We start from the raw sequence: 17,236 nt of genomic DNA, 5'->3' as shown, positions 1-17,236 counted from the left end.
GCTCTGCTTGTCCTGAACGTCTATTAGTTGTGCCACAGCCTGGTTCGGCTCTTGAAACGTTCATATTTTAGCTGGCAACGGCGAAACACGGGATTTTCATTCAACTGTGCGATGTAAGTCTGCACGGCCTCTGATCAGGAATTTTACAGCTCTCTATTCCTCTCCCTCACAAAGCACTGGATCGCAGGCCGGGGGTCATGACGGCAGGTGGCTTCCAATCCTGAAAAAGCCACTTGACTAACTCTGGCTTGGTCACCGGCTAAGGCGCGTACTCGCCTGGCTGTATGTGGAAAGGCGCCCGTCACCTGGATGCGGGACTGAAGGATTATTCTTCCTTCCCCGCACGTCTGCACGTGATATTTGGACTTGTCATAATTTGCTCTCCCGCCTGTATCTGCTAGTCTTCTGCCACGTTACACAAAGCCTGGCGCATGCCTAAGCGCCCTGCGGCTGAAGGCTGGAAGCATCCAAGATATTGCGTCTTCGAACAGCACCCCTTTCCCCTCGCTTGATATGCCATAGTCGATGACGATCAACCTGATCTGAACGCTACCTGACCGCCTGACCTGCGCAGTTACCTCTATATGGAGTTTTTCGCTCGTACACCCGCCAACAGATGATCTACCGACTTTAACTACAATCGATTAAGTCTCTACACCGGACTCCCCATCTGCGGTTTGTCATTGTTGAGCCTGTTCCGCTAACGGCGGCCTTACCTTGGTGGCGTGGCCGTCCACGGGCTCGGCGGCGAAGTCATCATCTCTTCGACACACTCGAAGTCGAAGAAGTTCCGGTTGAGAGATTTCCTCCCCTGAGCAGACCCCCATTCCTTGCCATAACCTTCGACCACAACGTGGCCACGTCGTTTAGACGGTTGACAGTGGAGGTGATCGACTACACCAAAAGACAGTTAAGCGGTTGGTGGTGGACCAGAGACCGAACCAGAATTAGTGCAAATAATGAAGCGCGGGCGAAGAAGAGGTTGATGAGCTATTAGAATGAATAACGATGCCAGAGTGCTGATGGAGTTGGTCTGTGACTTTCAATTCTTCTAAGTTAGATTGTACTGCACTCCTCGCTAAAAGGACGACACCGATCAATCCCACTTCTACTGCGGCCATATTTCCTCCGCCCCTGCATCAAGGAGTGTCTGCACAATCGTCTCGTGGCCACCCTCTGATGCCGCTTGGAGTGCACTGCCAAATAATCCTCCTTGGGCATTGACATTTACTCCTCGCTCAAGGAGTGTCTATACAATCGTCTCGTGGCCACGGTATGATGCCGCTTGGAGTGCATTGCCATATAATCCTCCTTGGGCATTGATATCTGCTCCTCGCTCAAGGAGTGTCTGCACAATCGTCTCGTGGCCACGGTATGATGCCGCTTGGAGTGCATTGCCATATAATCCTCCTTGGGCATTGATATCTGCTCCTCGCTCAAGAAGTGTCTGCACAATCGTCTCGTGGCCACCCACTGATGCCGCTTGGAGTGCATTACTATAGCCACCTCCTTGGGCATTAACATCTGCTCCTCGCTTAAGGAGTGTCTGCACAATCGTCTCGTGGCCACCCTCTGATGCCGCTTGGAGTGCATTACCATATCTACCTCCTTGGGCATTGACATCTACTCCTCGCTCAAGGAGTGTCTGCACAATCGTCTCGTGGCCACCCTCTGATGCCGCTTGGAGTGCATTGCCATATCCACCTCCTTGGGCATTGACATCTGCTCCTCGCTCAAGGAGTGTCTGCACAATCGTCTCGTGGCCACGCGTTGATGCCGCTTGGAGTGCATTACCATAGAGTCCTCCTTGGGCATTGATATCTGCTCCTCGCTCAAGAAGTGTCTGCACAGTCGTCTCGTGGTCACGCGCTGATGCCGCATAGAGTGCATTGCCATAGAGTCCTCCTTGGGCATTGATATCTGCTCCTCGCTCAAGAAGTGTCTGCACAATCATCTCGTGGCCATACTCACTTGCCCAGATTAATGCTGTTCGGCCGTCTCTGCCTGATTCGTCAATATCGTAATCGTTTTTCCGCTGTAAAGTCAACTCCAATACATTTTCATGGCCCAGTAATCCCCCAAGTCGTATCGCACTCATCCCCGGAAGATCGTCATATGGCCTCGTCGCCTGCCAAAATATTGGGAACCAGAGATTGCACAACTTGCTGTTGACCTGATAAAACCCAAGAATCCGAAATGTTGCCAAATCATCTTGAGGTAAGGATGCTTCTCGTAGATGAGACGGCCAGTGTTCTGCTGAATAGGCCAAAAGGCTTTGGATGTGGTTGTCTTTCTCCAAAATCTTGTCAAATCTCCGATATTTTTGGAACTTCCGGATAAGCGTTTCCGCCGTGGGCCAAACATCTTCCAAATATAGATATTCAACACATATTCGAGTCATCTCTTTCTGGATTCCTTGCGGATCCAGGCAGTACTTCCATCCTGATGAAAAGGTAGTGCAGTTCTTGTCCTGGATCAAAAACTCCTTGGCTGTCTGATGAATGAGGTATATTCGAGCATGATTTATGAAGATAAAGAGACCACACCAATCACGAATATTACGCTCCTGCCTGATAGGGTCGAGTTTGACCTTGTACAGGGAGGTAGCGAGTGTTGACGATGCTATCCCAAGAGCGATGGCCATCTCTTGAACGGTTAGTGCGTCGTGCGGCGACCACAATTTGTAGAATCTTGTACACATTGCGTTTCTGCTCCCCACTGATACGATTCAAAAATTTCTCGTAGGCGTCTTCAACACTTACGGGGAGAGACTTGATCGATACTTCCTCAGGTCGCAAACTGCTCTGGTACGTCTTATAGATACCTTCAATAGCGAGATGGAGCCATAAGTACGTGCGATGTTCCATCTCTAGCAGTTTCGTTTCTAGTTGGTCCTTTATGTGGCCATCCAATCTCAGGTCTGCCGCGAGTTGTGCCACTCGCATTCGGATGACCAAGTCAATTTCTCCGTGGATTTGGTCGTTCTCTTCTTCACCACGAAGTCGGATCGTTGGGAGATTGTCGGGAATCTGCCGGAACCCGCTTGAATATCATCGTATGGCCGACTGGTCACAAGAAATTTCAGTCGCCCTACTCGAGTTCGAGAAGGAGAGCGTGATGTCTGAGTGTAAAAGTCGGCCAACATTCCAATCAGTAGCATTTCGGTCGGACAGTCGGCATTCGTCCAGTGCGTCAAGTACGCACGTCACATCGTGAACCTGGTCATCCTTCGCGGCCGCGAGCAATGTTCGCCATAGCTCCGCCACCTCTTTCACAAGTTTCTTGCCGTTTTTCTCCCATGCCGGAAGGGCATTGTGGATCAGCTGAGGCTTCTGGGAGAACAGTTGATGCAGGAGGGCGCAAAGAGCCATCGTCAAGCTATCCTGCTCCTCGTTATCTTGGAAAAAAGAGATAACATATGGTATGTTCGTCCGAGGATTGAAGTTCGTTGTTAATAAGTGACCTGGCGAGAACTGATTTACCGCAGCCCGGATCAGCCGAAATCCAGAGTAAGTCGTCCTGAGTATTTGTGCACCATTAGATATATTGGGTATGAGACAACACCCATTGACAAGTACCGTCTACCCGATCGGGATTGACATCCTTGAATTGTTCATATGTGCTTGTTTTGAATACTCGATGACATTGACGGTGGTGATCATTCTTATACCGCTGTTCCTGTTTCTCATGTTCTCGTTTGACCTCATGAAGATGCTCTTCCACCAAGCTTGATTGTTTAGCTAGATGGTTGTCGAGGGAGGCTATAGAGAGTAGTTCGAACATCAGTAATGTCTTAGAAAAGACTAATACTATTCACCACCTAACTGGTGCTACTTACCCACGATGTCTTGAATGGGCTTTGTCAGCTTCGTCTGCGCCGGTGAGATGTATTGAAGGAATTCTTTGGCATATGCAGCCGCAGTTATCGCAGCATACGCGTGCCACGCATCGTTCTTGTGCATATCGGCGTAATTACAGATGCCGCGGATTACAAGACACGGAAACTCATTCATCAGTCCGGCGGCCTCCATTTCCACACACAAGGCATCATATTCATCTCGCAATCGGTCTCGTACTGCCGCATCCTTCACCACCTGGTTCGCTGACGCGATCACTCCGTAGTGAACCATCGGGTTGTTATTCTTCCGTTGTTTTCGCTTAGCATGGAACCCTTTGCAGTTAGCCGCTGGGTTTTCAATATCTTTGTCGCAGATACTGCAGTATAAGCAATCGGGCTCGGTTGGAAGAGTGAAGCCGTATTCCTCCATCATAGGGTTTCGTCTGATCGCTTCCTTAATGTAATTTGGCACCTTGCTCGGACGCATAGTATGTCGTGCCCGGAGTTGGGTCAGAGTGTGCAATAGGAGAGCAGGGGGCTGATTGAGCTTCCCTTTGACCACAAACTTCCCTCCCGCCTCCGCTTTGCCCTTGTCATATTGCACTACCCCTCCCCAAGTTTTCTCGGGTTTGCTCACCACAACATCCCCCAAGCGAATGTCGATTCCTTTGGCCAAGGCTGGAACGCCGCCACCAACGCCAACCGTCAGCCCGATCCGGAGCGCGGGGAACGTCCTCGCCATGTCCTTTGCAACGTTGGCCGCAGGAACTAACCCATCCACTCCCTCGGGCATACAGGCAATCACCACATTATGCTGGTGCATACGGCCCAACACATAACTGTTATGATCTTGCGTGTCTTGTCCTGCTATCATCTCGTGTTCTTCGTCCAGCATGGCTATGGCGGCGGTTAATTCGATGTTCTGTGCGCATATCCACCCAACGTAGTAGTTCTGAACGGCAAGGCTCGGCATCGCGAGGAGTCAAAAACCGCAGGTGGAAAGATCTCAGGTCACGTCGGACTGACTCCTGCGGTGTTGAGGAACTCCTCAGCCTTTAAAAGGTTGATGCAGCTAGAGAGGAATGCTGAGCAAGTGTGCGATGATTCGTCTGAGATGGGAGAAAGGGCGTGGCAGAAGGAAGGAGAGGGACGCGGCTGAGGATAGATACCGGGCTTCAGTATGCTACGGTCAGGCTGAGGAGGCCAATTCAGCGCTAGACACGAAAAAGGCCGAATCAGCTGGACGTTGAGCATCCAAGCATTTGGAAAGAAACGTTAATAAGGCTTACAATGTGACAGGAAGGGAAGAAAGAACGTTGGACGGTGGCGACATGGCATTCACATCAGGAATCTGTTGTCTCCGCCACAGGTCGTAGAACAGGTCATGAAACACGGGCGGTGTAACAACAGCGACATCTTGTGCGCTCTGCTGGCCGCCGAGCTGATGGCAGCAGGACGCTTAGGCAGGTGCAGGGCTTATGCCTATACTATAACACAGGGCAGATCAAGGCTGAATTGGAGAGCACTGGCACAATACGTGGCAACCTGGGATATCACGTGTAGATTCTATAGTGGCATTGAGGCGGCAAGATCGCTAAGCCGCGCTGTTCTGGCTGGTGTGGCTGCACGTTACTTGTGCAATCGTACTCAGTCCAGTCCTCGGCTATTTGCGGATCTGCGAGGAAGTACCGGACAAGGGTGTTATGAGTATGGGATGGCAGTACAGATGGTGGACAGCTATAGTTATTGATATGAGAATTTGTTTCTGCGATGCATGTACAATAACATTCCATTCGTACTATATAGAATAGGGAGCAGAGCCGGTACTGTCGCGCTGCGGAAACAGCGGCGTCCTCGACAGCCTTAGGTGGTTCAGCTGCTGGGCGCTTAGGCTGTGGTGTTTGGCGCTGAGGCTTTGTGTATAGTGTCTGTGGGACGCAGGGTCCGCAACTGGGGAGATGAAATGCGACCATTGATTGGGATCACGCGTCATATCCCAGCAGTGTGCATTCAGGGCGGCAAGATGCCACTAGCCACGTGGCGGTGACTTTGAGCCACAACATTGGCTACCTCTTACGGGGTACAGCATTTACGCCCCGTCATCCTCGGGTCGGTCTTCCGCTGTTTGTCGATCAGTGTGAAAGTACCTGACCGGAGTGGTCTATGGCGGGATATGGCAGCACATATCGTAGATAGTGGTGGCTACGAACATAATAATTAATACTACGATCCACAACCGTAAATTTTCTATTCCTCTCGTGCTGAAAAGCTCCCCAAACCGGTATTGTGGTCTCCAGAGGCAGTAGACAGTTTCTGCACTTTTTCACCTGGCTGAGGAACCGAGAGTTAACAGAGTCAATGTCGCGTATTGTTAAACAGAGACCGTATATGAGATAGGTTCATGGCTTCCCATCCTTCATTTGTATCTGGCCCAATGGTCGCCTGAGTGTGTGGCGGTCACAGCGTGGAGGAAGTCGAAGTACCGTCCGGCTATTTCACCACGCAGGGCGTTTCACCACGCCGCGGTGTCGATTATATACTGTTTTGTCGGGGTTTGTTGGTGCAGAAGAAAGACAGGGAAAGAGTGCCGAGTAGAAACGCAGGCTGCACTTCCTGTCTCCATGCTATCTTTTATCTCTACTCTCCCACTGTCCATCTCTTCCTCTCACACTCTGTTGTATATACTTCTTCTCACGGGCAGAGTCCTACGCCTAAATCTCTTGCTATCGCCCTTGCCGTCGCTGCCGCTGCCGCTTGAGCCCTCCAGAATCTCATCAACCCTGGCTCCTCAACCCGGCGCCGTTAGCGAAAAACCCAAAACCTAGTCAAAACCCCCTGCTGGTGCCAGTTCCGCGTCCAACAAAGGAACGTGATTCCTCTGGCAAACCGCTCAACTGGCCGACTGTTTCACGGGCTGGCCTGTTGGATGCGCCTTGGCTTGCCTACGAACACTGCGGATGAGGACAATACTTGCCGACCTAGCAAGCCAACCATCACGCCTACCGCCTTTGACCTTCGCTGCAGCTGCCCTCAATCCCGTCTCATGCTCTCGATTCTCACCGCGCCCAGTCGTATCGAGGAAGAGAGAGAAAGAAAGTTTCATTCCGGGTGCCCAAAGGTGAGGCGAAGACTGCAGCATGCAAGTTCCAAATGCAAACCATGATGCAGAGCTGCCCAACGCATTCATCTTCCCATTCGAATATAGAAAGAAAAGCCACAACATTTATTACTGGATGAATTCTCCCATTCGGCGACATTTCTCTCGACCTGATCAAACTGGGCTGGCACCTGGCGCTTGCTTGTTTGCTATTCGTGAGCGCCCCCCAGAGTCCTCGATCCATCTACCACTACCTCACTCGATCGCAACCATGAGAACTCAGTGTAGGGTAGACGATAGAAACTACGGCAAAGTACTTGGTACATCGTCGCTGGGGTGGTGAGTTTGACCCCTTTCCGCCTGGAGCCTTGTGCCTTCTCTGCGCAAGGCCGAACTTGAACCTCTCAAGCACTGGCACCACCTTGTTGCCGTAACGACCCCTGCAAGGGTTACCACTTCTCTACAGGTCTGTCCGAGCTACCGCAAGACGACATTAAATACCCCAATGCTGTTCTAAATAAGCAATGGTAAGCCGGCTGTCGAAAAAGAAATCATACTTGTGATCTACTCCATCCGCGCATGTGGTACTGATCGCGTGAAGAAAACCCTTCCTGCGGTTCTTGTTCCCACGTTCTCTCAAATTTCCATTGCCCCAGATCTGGGAGTTAGCTCCGGGTGGGGTGATCCTCCAGATCCTGTCAGACTTATGCACGATCAAAGCATCAGGATGGTTATCGGCAGCATATTCTTTGTCCAGAACAACCCTCTTCCACTAATATAGGCCCAAATTCAATCCCTTAATGGTAAAAGACTGGCCTTAGGGGTCATGGAGGAAGCCTCCTTGAAGTTCAAGCTCCGTCCGATTCGCCGGCCTGTCACGTCAGATGGTGCACAAGCCTCGCCCGATCACACAGTCTTCGCCAGCAATTCAGCTCCGGTCGCTGGAGGTGCCATGTCAGAGAGATTGGCGGCTAGAGCTTTGCTGCTTACACCTGGCGAAGAACCGTATTGGCCATCATCAGACGTCGCTGTTGGGCGGAGCTCTAGATCCACAAGATTCCGGTGTTGAGCTCAGAAACATGTCCTCGGCGAGTGGGACTTTGGACGAATCCTCTTGCCTTCTTAACTACTTATGTTTTACTGGCAGAAACGGTTCGATGCTGCAGGCTGTCTTCGATATGGCTCATTGTTTGCACCTCTGTGGCTGCGGTTACCTCCACTGGGGAAAGACGGTCAGCAGCAGCCACTCAAGTTCTTGGTGGGCAAATCCGAGCAGCACTCGCGGCATCAGACATGTATGTGGTGGGATGAGACTGCTAGGCCTGTGCGATATCAGATTGAGAAGATCAGACCTCGAAAGGGGGGCCCGAGTGCCTCCGGGAGGGAGTGCTGAACGCAGGTAAGTGGCCAAAGAGGCCAAAAAGATCAAACAGCGGAGTGGCAGGTCAATAGCCACGGCAGCCACTTTCCTGTGACCGTAGCGAAGAGCAGAGTAATGGCGTCTTTGTTCCTCACCTACTGCTTCCCTCCTGCCCTCCCACCTCTTCCTCCCCCTTAGCTGTCTTCTCCATCTTCCCTGCCCCCCTTACTTTATCTGGCTGATTCCTGCCTTTTGAGGATAGATTTCGGATTGTCGACATCTACAACCCTGGTCTCATGACGTGGACGACGGATCCCTCATCGCTCATCCCTTACAGCTCCTCCAAACGGGGCGTCCCATTAGCATCTAGCAGCTAACCGTCTACCTCTCTCGCATTCCACTGTATTCTTATATTCAGGATCGACTTCGCTATTCTCTTAATACCACACCATCTCCGTCGCTTTTCTCACCAGGATTGCGTTTCTACTTGATTAACCTGCCGGGCGCATGCAACGGCAATCACCTCAGTGCCTGGACTGCCTGACATGTACACTGCTCCGCTGAAACAAAGCACTGCCACTGGAAATATTATTTCTGACCCTGAAAAACAACCGTCACCATGACAGTCACGCAGTCCGCAAGTGTTCCTGCATCTGGCGAAAGGACGAGGTCAACTACCCCAATTACACCAGCTACGGTCTCCCAGATCTCTCCCATTGCTAGTTGGGTTCCTTTCCACGCCGTCGCCTACTATCCTTCTTCTGAATGCCCACAGCTGACTTTCTTCGTCTCGGTCCTACACTGCCTGATGGTGGAGGCCAACGATGATGGGCTGGACGAAGCCCTTCAGATCCATCACTCTGGCAAAAAGAGAGACCACACCACAATCTGGCCATTCGCAAGCGTTCTCTCCGCCGTGAGAGACAGATTCAATCGCCTGTCCCAACTGCCGGGCTTGCAAGACCTAGTCAATACTCTTTTCAGAATGGACCTACATCGCCTGCACCACCCCGCCACGCTCATGAAAGTCCAGTCCAGCAGACTCAGCGAAGAAGTCGAGGTGAGCAGGTTTATTCTGGTGCTATTTCACCGAAGCGAGGCAGCAGACGAAAAGTCCGAGATCTGGCGCAAGGTTTCGGTGTGCCGAAAGGGTGAACGCCCCTCAGACAGTGATCTCACCACGATTGCGCCGGGCAAAATTGTGGCTGTCCGAATGAGCCTGGATGACGACGGTGTCCCGGCATTGGAAGTTTTCTCTCTCTACAGGCTAAACAAAGAGACGGAAGATTCAACCGAGTTCTACCATTCGTTCCAAGAATTCAACGAGCGCATCTGGTTCCAAGAAGCAGAAGCTAGCCGCCCCTGTGGGGAGATGATTGATTACGCTTGTGACCACAACTGGAACGATACATGGACGGATACCTGGCTGGCGACACGGGGGCAGCTGGAGCTGAACTGACTGGGAGTGCAGCCTTAGGGCGGATGCAGGCCTTGCTCGGCGTACTGAGAGGCTGTTTTGAAGGGGACCTGGATAGGTATGGATTGATCCCGACGTGTGAATTTCTCTCCTCCACAGCAGGCTAGGAAACAGAGCACACTTGCTCTCGTATGCGGTTCCAACTCTGCCCCTATGAAGACTGACTGAAATTACCAGCTGACCGAACTGAGTAACAGGCGATCGACGAGACGCGTCAACGTCAACCATGACCAGGATGTTTCCGCGTCCATCTGCACATGGTGATGGCATGGCTTTTGAGAAGATGGCGCTTCCCGGATATCAACAAAGGATTTCTCCACGGGATGGGCTGGCCATGATGCAGAGTCAACGCGGAGACTTCAAATCCGTCTTCCTGTGACCCGGGGTCCTCACTGGAAAACTGACCAGGATCCATTTGTGCATGGACCTGGAGACACGTTGACCTGTCAAAGACGGTGTGTAAGGCAGGGGGGAGGACTTCTGCCACCACCGGGACGTCGTATTCTACCTCACCGATTTATGTTCGCTGTTTCCTTGCTCCAGGATGATCTCTTGGGTCACGTCACACCATTCGCCCCCTTTGGAAGACAACAAGGCAGCTTTCGATAGCCTGCGAATGAATGACCATTGTCTTCCACACACACAACATGGCCGGTGTCTCACTTTGCTCCCTGCTGGGGCACTGACACCTGCCTACCTGAAGCACAACCCGAGACGTCGTCCCCATAGTTTCCCGGCCCGCCATCCCCAAGCTTGGCTTCTTGTCCCGTATCTGACATGAGGTAATTGCGTAATGGCTGATATTAGCTTCAGGGCTCTAGTTTGCTTTCTGTCCTTTCTTGAGCCGCTCCACAAGAGATAACTAAAAAGGCAAAGGCTGGTAAGAGCTTATGCACCTAGCCCTTACGGTGAACAAAAAGCATGGACTGTGGTCGAGCAGCCTGGGTGTCTACCATCGCTCCAGAGGGCTGCATAGTCTCTCCATGCAGCCGCAGCTGTGGAGAGCGAGGCTGTTCTGCCAATGAATGGCGGGATGATTCAATGGGGAGTGATTCTCGTCCAAGGGCATTCGCTGCACATTCGAACCGGACGTCGACCAGGCCGTCCAGAGCAACGCCACAGCGACAGCTCTAGGGACGTTCAAATCTGACCTGTCGTTTTTCACGGCTGAAACTCCACCGCCAGGGACGAGCACGGATATTTGATTGGTGTTTGGGCCATGCTAACGAGCCTCCCTACGAAGCCGGGGCGCTTCAAATGTCGATCGATTAAGGTCGGGGGTCGCCACTAGCCAAATCTCCCGTTTTTCCCGGCATTCCAACACACTTGACGCACCGGGTTACACGAGGACGTGGGAACTTTCAGCTGCTGCAGGTGCGGAGAATAGTCCCGCATGAACTTGGACTCAAATGACCATCTCTAGCGCCTGGCGAGCCGCCGTACTCTGTTGCAGCCTCAGTCCATGTCTTCTGTCCAGACTTCTAGGCGTCAATGGTGGAGATGGACTGGCCCTCCGCTAGGTTCCCCGCCCTGTCAACCAGAAAGACACGGATATCAGCAGGCGAATTCGACCAGAATTGGCCGAAATGTGGTATCCAGCAGCCTATGTGATGGCATGGGCGCGTTAGCAGAGACAAAATTGACTAATCCCGTCTATCCGATTGATTGAACAACCCTGGCCATGGCGACCTGCAACGGTATAGTCATCATGTTCTTCCAAGACCAGGAGTTGGCATTTGGGCTGCGAATACGAGCATTTCGCACGGCAGGCCAGCGACAGTACCAATAAGGACCATGCCCATGGTGGCTACTCTCGCCCTAGAAGGCCACGCCAAGCGCCACTGACAGTCTGCACTCTTGGAGCAGGGATCAGCTCACGAGATCCCGGCCTCGCCGATTGCACGAGTGGTGTGGAAAGATGTTACGCCCCCAAACCCACCCATAATAGCGATACCAGGGTTTCCAGCCTCATTTTCTTGCCTCACAGCCCAGCAACATCCCCGACGCAAAAGAGGGTGAAGATCTCTTGAACAATCCGAAACCCAGATCAACAGCCCCCGGTATGGAAGAAATCTTGGACCAACGGAGTCGACGTTCTTGGGTCTACGAGAAAATCGCGGCGGTTCTGATCATCCTTCTGGGCCCTTTCGTTGGACTTATCGGTGGAGCCTGCTTGCCGCTAATCTGCATATACTTCCGCGTCAAGCTCCTCGTCCAGTATCTACGGCGACCACGCCCTGTGCAAGAAAAAGACTCCATACTCAAAATGGTCTAGAAGGTGTGAAAGGTAAGCCGCTGCAGTACTGTGACAGGGGAGAGATATGCTTCTGACCGGGCTGAAGAGGCACACTGCACGCAGTACAGGGGACCAGGAGATCGACCATCGGGAGGGCCATCTGAGACATGGAGTTTGGACACTAGGAGGGTGATCGCGGAGGTGTGCTAAGATCTATCCTCGCGTCAAGGTAGGCGGCAGGAAGCCACAAACGCCTCTTCGACGACACAACAGCACAGCACCATAGAGTCACATGAGGAGATATAAGCCGACAACACTAGCTGGGCCGTGCTCTCTCATCTTGTGCAATGATTGTCTGAGAAAACTCCCAGTGTCCCAAATCCCAGCTCTCCAGAACGAACCTTTTATACTGGTGAAGACTATCCGACCCCTGCAACGTGCCCTGTAAACATCAACAAAAAGCTCCCTTCGATCTAGGACAACCTTGCTCTGAGCGTTGAACACTGTTGATCATCGCCTTGTGTTACACACGAAATCTGGATTGAAGCTTCCATGTCTGTATCAACGGAGAGCAGCATCCCACCTCCCTCGATAGAGGCCCTCTTGGAAAAGCTCAAGTCTGCACAGGACGGACTGTCCACCACTACTATTCCACGCCGTGGTCCGGCCGTGCCACCTCCGCTGCCTCCCCGAGGGGGAGAGGCTGAATGTCCCTGCGAGATTGAATTTCGCCTCCAGGCTCTGCATGTCATCGAGGACAGAGGCGTCGACCAGTTCAGAGAGGTGCTCAAGCGGCGAGAAGAGGACGATGCTGTGCTCAGGCGTCGCCGTCAACCTCTTCACAACCGAGTTCAAGCCTGTCGAGCGTGGGAGAATAATGCATTCGCTCGTTTTAGCAAAGATATCGAGACACAGAGGACGGTAAGCATCCTTGCATATTTATTGATTTGGTCATCTTGGCTTCGGCATACAACATACTGAAGCTATATGCCTCTTAGATCCTGCTGGGCCAGCAGAGAGCTCTCGAGGGAGAGCTGCGACAGACGGAAACCAGTCCTCAATACAAGTGCATCCCGCAGAGACACCCATTCCCTCGCATGCTATCACCACCACCTGGATATCCCTCCCCTGATAGCCTTGTTTCTGCGGTCGAGTCCAGGCCGAGTACTTTCCCAGAGGCCACCACTGTTGTCCGCAAGCAAAGCCAGGAGCTGGACGACGATGAAGGGGTGAGACCTGAAGACATGCTTGAGTTCGAGGGAGAGAAAGAGATGCCAGACGTCGCTGCCGAAGAAGCCAGCCGGGCGATGCCGACAACAACAATAATCAGAAAAGCCACACCTCTGGTTGCATCAGAAACTCCCACGCCTTTTGGCATTGGTGCACGCATGCCATCGTCGCCTGGTCCTCGCCAGAGGAGATTGCGGGCTCTGAGACCCCGTCCTCCACCGATTCCTCCCTCACAGACGTGGACTCGCAGGCCTGCGCAAGTCGATGCGGACCCTTTTTTCTCCATAACACTCCCACCTCAGTTCCCCGTTCGTCCCGTTCTTCCTGTTCTTCCTGTTCTTCCAACCCCTGACCGCCCTCTCCCTCTTGTTCTCCCCCCACGCGCGGCCCATGGCAAGCCCAGGAATCCTCGCCCTCGCCCTCGCACCCAATACCTGAAGGTTGGAGGAGGGAGCATCTCAGTCATGCTGCCGGCGTTGAACGTCAACATCTCGCAGATCTACCATGAGGCGGGCGAGGTCTTTTACCGGGCGGCCCATCGGTCCATCATCACGGCCAAAAGGGGCGGGCCTACACACAACGGCTACTACGTGTCGTTGGAGCGAGCCATCTTCTTTTGCCACGGGATGAAGTTGCACCGGATCGTCGAGGATCTGGAGCAGCTGCGGTCCAAGTACTGTCCAGACAGCCAGCCGCCGACCGGCGGCGACCGCAGTCAATGGCTGGAAACCGTCTTGACGTAGAGGCGACCTACGTCTGCCATCTCTTTTGGCTTATGGGCATTCACCAGTGATGGCAGTCGCTTTGCATTGTGTGGCGCTGGGATGGTCTTGCTTGCTGGTGTCTCGACGTTATTACACGCCTCGTACTTTTGGACGCCGGAAGATTGTTGTTCCGTCCACGGTTTTCCCATGTCCGAGGTTCACGGCGTCGTGGCTTATATCCGTCTCGCCGTCTTTGACAGGGTGATAATCACTCTGCGACGAGTGAACCACACACAATAGAAGGCCTGCCTGCATCCACGACAAGTCTCTCTGTCGGATTCCAATGACAATCAGCAGCAATGGCTTCTGACAGTCCTTGGCCGGTCAAGAAGGTTGAGCTGTCGCCGCCTTCGCTGGCGTCTCTCGCCGATGCCATCGCTTCGGGCCTCTCCTCCAACTTTGCCGTGTCCTCATGTACAGTGTCGACCCCTCCGGACTTGACTCATGCGCCCTACCACCTTGCAGGACCGGGCCTGGGTGGATCTCCCCGCATCGTCGAGGTGGGCGGGCCGCCAAACCTCTCTCCCTCGCCCAACTTGACCAAGAGGTACGACCTCGCGGCCATCGCGCGGCAAGCCGACATGTCCCCTACCACGGGCTTCCTGCTCGGTGCCGGGGCCGGGCCCTTTGACGTGCTGGGGCAGAACGCGGAGCTCATGCCTAACTATGCGTACGGGGCCGCTGCCGGCCAGGGTGTCGGGGGGGTCGAGGTCGTCCGCAACCGCACGCACTATGCGAAGATCACGCCTGCGGACACGGTGTGCTGCGCGCCCATCCCGCACGCGAACACGGGCTTCGCCTTCATGTGCAACCTGTTCTGCTGCGACGGCGTGCCGGTCGAGTGCCTGCACGTCACGGCGCGGACACGTACTGGTCCGCTCAACTTCACCGCGACGATCCAGCACGCCCTCCGGGCCGCGTTTGGGGACCAACAGCTCATCTCACTTGGCGGCGTGTTCCTGATCAAGAAGGGCACGGCCAAGCTGCACGTCATGCCGGACTTCCCAGCCCAGCCGTTCACGTCGCGGGCCGACCTCGAACGGTGGCTGCGGTACTTTGATATGTCGTTTGGGGGCGAGGCCGACGAGCAGAAGGGCACGGGGCCCTTGGTGTGTCTGAGCGTGTTGCACTCGGGTCACGACGGGGGGCTGGGCCTGCGCATGGAACACACGCATTGCTTCACCGTGTCTGCTGGAGGATTTGGTGCGGATACCGATGCAGAGACCACCAAGGGGGGTCACTACCACTACGACCTGGACGAGACGAGGGATGAGATCGAATATGAGGGCTGGTTCAATGTGGCCGAGTGCGTGTATCGGGTCGACCAGCCTGGGGGTTGATTACATATTATCTAGTAGTCTGCGGCGGCAGTTTTGGGCATTGGTTGGTTCGTTATGTTACCCACTGTAGTACCGCAGGCAATAGTTCCGGGGTTGACGCGCCCCGTTCTCTATTACTCTTCACGCCTAATGAGCTTAGAGAGGGTTCCCCCCCACGATCCATGAATCTTACTGACAGTAGGTGGTGGGTGCCACGGTGCCGAGAGGTGCCCGGTAGTCCCCGCGCACTAGGAAAGGACTTGAAACTGAAACCAAGGCGTTTTCCAACGAGCCAGTCTTCCCATCCGTGCAGCAGCATCTTCGCGATACCCAGGAGCAAAGGCTTTACCTGTTGGATCAACCCTGGCGCGCACCGAAGCCGCAGATGAGGCATGTACCGTACAATGGACTGAGAATTCGTCGAGCCCATTCAGCCCCCATGCCACTGTGCACTACCGGTGAAGGCGGAGCGTGACTCGAGGCTGGCTGACGCGCAGGGCATACGGCAGAGTGGTAGGAGCTATCTTGATCTCGGATCAGATATTCGGCGGAGAGATGGTCGACCTATCTAGCTGGGGTCTTGAAGTTTTGCCCCGGCAAGGGGATCGGGTAGAAAACGGTCAGTAGAAAAGGTACTGGGAGGACGCATGCATGGTAGTAAAACTTCGCATTGGAGCTATTCATGATGATGCCGATGCGTCTTCAGCACCATACTGAGGCTAGATACTCGGTACAGTAAGACAGAGACAGACCCCACGACCTCCAGGGCCACATACGCTCCGAGGTCGAAGAAGGAATACATGTCTATACAACATAAAAGCTGTCAAGACTGCTGGAGGTGAGATTTCCGTCTGGAAGAGCCGCTCCCTAGGCCCAATGCCCCCTGATGTGACGGCGGAGGCCGGCATCCCATGTATAAGACGCACAGGCTGCTAACAAATGTTTGAGAAAGACCGTGATAGTAAGGCGGTGTGGGTGACTCTCGTCAGGCTTGGTTGGATGGCTCTTTAATATCCCCGTAACGGTTTGATACCGATGAATTGCCTGATGCGTCTCTTCTTCTCTAGCGCGTTTCCCTCAGTCGACAACTCCAACTCCCGTAAGACAGCATCAAGCCCCTGATCATCCATGTTGTCTGTAACGTCTGAGTATGACGGAGGAAACCCTGGAATGGCGGCATTGGTGGCAGGATTCACGAGTGGTACAAGGGGTTCCTCGTGCCAGTGGCTATGCCCGTTCTGGAGTCGCGCCATACTGTTATGTGCACTATAGAGTCAGCATTCATTGTCGTCGGCTCACGGTGGGGACAGGACTGACTTTGCCATGGTTCGAGCAGTAAGAGCGTCGAGTTTGTTGTCCAGTGAGTTAAACTTGTCCGTCGAGTCGAGCTTGTTGCACATGGAGTCGAGCTTGTTGCACATGGAATCGAGCTTGTTGTTCACCGAGTCGAGCTTGTTGGTCATTGAGTCGAGCTTATTAATCGTTGAGTCGAGCTTGTTGGTCATTGAGTCGAGCTTGTTGGTCACTGAGCTGAGCATGATTTCCGTTTGGCCGAATGGACTGACGGGGTGACCTGGGAGCTGTGTGGTGGTATCGCCCTGATCACTCGCAAGCACATTCGAAAGGTTCTCGGCGGCGCCGACGACAATTGGTACGACACGATCAGCAGTTGGCTGTGAACCGAGAGAATTTGGGTCCCTCATGGTGGTGACAGTGAAGGGGGTGGTAATGGTAACAGATCAGGATTATAACAGGCGAGGATGGTCAGGACGGTGGTAGCGGTGAGAGGGGAGAGTGTATTTACTCTGGAGAAAGCAGACAAGAGCAGGTTTATGTATGTGCCATTCCTTGGCGGGAGGCTTTGGGATGCGGCAAGAACCCCCGCCTTCTCAAAGTCCCTCGATGTTGAGTATTT

At 53.5% G+C, this 17,236-nt stretch overlaps 6 protein-coding genes across 6 annotated transcripts; 3 read left to right on the top strand and 3 right to left on the bottom strand.

The window, feature by feature from the left end:
- Positions 1 to 1,249: 1,249 nt before the first annotated feature.
- On the bottom strand, positions 1,250 to 3,371 carry AYL99_11044 (hypothetical protein; the record flags this gene model as incomplete). Its single annotated transcript, XM_018842550.1, has 3 exons — positions 1,250 to 2,644; positions 2,700 to 3,029; positions 3,144 to 3,371. The coding sequence occupies 3 exons, from the start codon at positions 3,369 to 3,371 to the stop codon at positions 1,250 to 1,252; spliced, it is 1,953 nt and encodes a 650-aa protein (XP_018687963.1).
- Positions 3,372 to 3,830: 459 nt separating this feature from the next.
- Positions 3,831 to 4,811, bottom strand: AYL99_11043 (hypothetical protein; the record flags this gene model as incomplete). The annotated part of the gene is made up of 1 exon (XM_018842549.1): positions 3,831 to 4,811. The coding sequence occupies one exon, from the start codon at positions 4,809 to 4,811 to the stop codon at positions 3,831 to 3,833; it is 981 nt and encodes a 326-aa protein (XP_018687962.1).
- Positions 4,812 to 8,914: 4,103 nt separating this feature from the next.
- AYL99_11042 (hypothetical protein) lies at positions 8,915 to 9,754 on the top strand (the record flags this gene model as incomplete). The annotated part of the gene is made up of 1 exon (XM_018842548.1): positions 8,915 to 9,754. The coding sequence occupies one exon, from the start codon at positions 8,915 to 8,917 to the stop codon at positions 9,752 to 9,754; it is 840 nt and encodes a 279-aa protein (XP_018687961.1).
- A 2,806-nt stretch (positions 9,755 to 12,560) lies between these two features.
- AYL99_11041 (hypothetical protein) lies at positions 12,561 to 13,981 on the top strand (the record flags this gene model as incomplete). The annotated part of the gene is made up of 2 exons (XM_018842547.1): positions 12,561 to 12,929; positions 13,007 to 13,981. The coding sequence occupies 2 exons, from the start codon at positions 12,561 to 12,563 to the stop codon at positions 13,979 to 13,981; spliced, it is 1,344 nt and encodes a 447-aa protein (XP_018687960.1).
- A 320-nt stretch (positions 13,982 to 14,301) lies between these two features.
- Positions 14,302 to 15,342, top strand: AYL99_11040 (hypothetical protein; the record flags this gene model as incomplete). Its single annotated transcript, XM_018842546.1, has 1 exon — positions 14,302 to 15,342. One exon carries the CDS (start codon positions 14,302 to 14,304, stop codon positions 15,340 to 15,342), a length of 1,041 nt encoding a protein of 346 aa, XP_018687959.1.
- Positions 15,343 to 16,328: 986 nt separating this feature from the next.
- AYL99_11039 (hypothetical protein) lies at positions 16,329 to 17,024 on the bottom strand (the record flags this gene model as incomplete). The annotated part of the gene is made up of 2 exons (XM_018842545.1): positions 16,329 to 16,587; positions 16,639 to 17,024. 2 exons carry the CDS (start codon positions 17,022 to 17,024, stop codon positions 16,329 to 16,331), a joined length of 645 nt encoding a protein of 214 aa, XP_018687958.1.
- Positions 17,025 to 17,236: the final 212 nt, after the last annotated feature.

This window comes from Fonsecaea erecta, assembly GCF_001651985.1.
Source record: "Fonsecaea erecta strain CBS 125763 chromosome Unknown Scaff13, whole genome shotgun sequence".
Taxonomy (NCBI): Eukaryota; Fungi; Ascomycota; class Eurotiomycetes; order Chaetothyriales; family Herpotrichiellaceae; genus Fonsecaea; species Fonsecaea erecta.
This window is presented reverse-complemented; position numbering and strand designations above follow the sequence as displayed.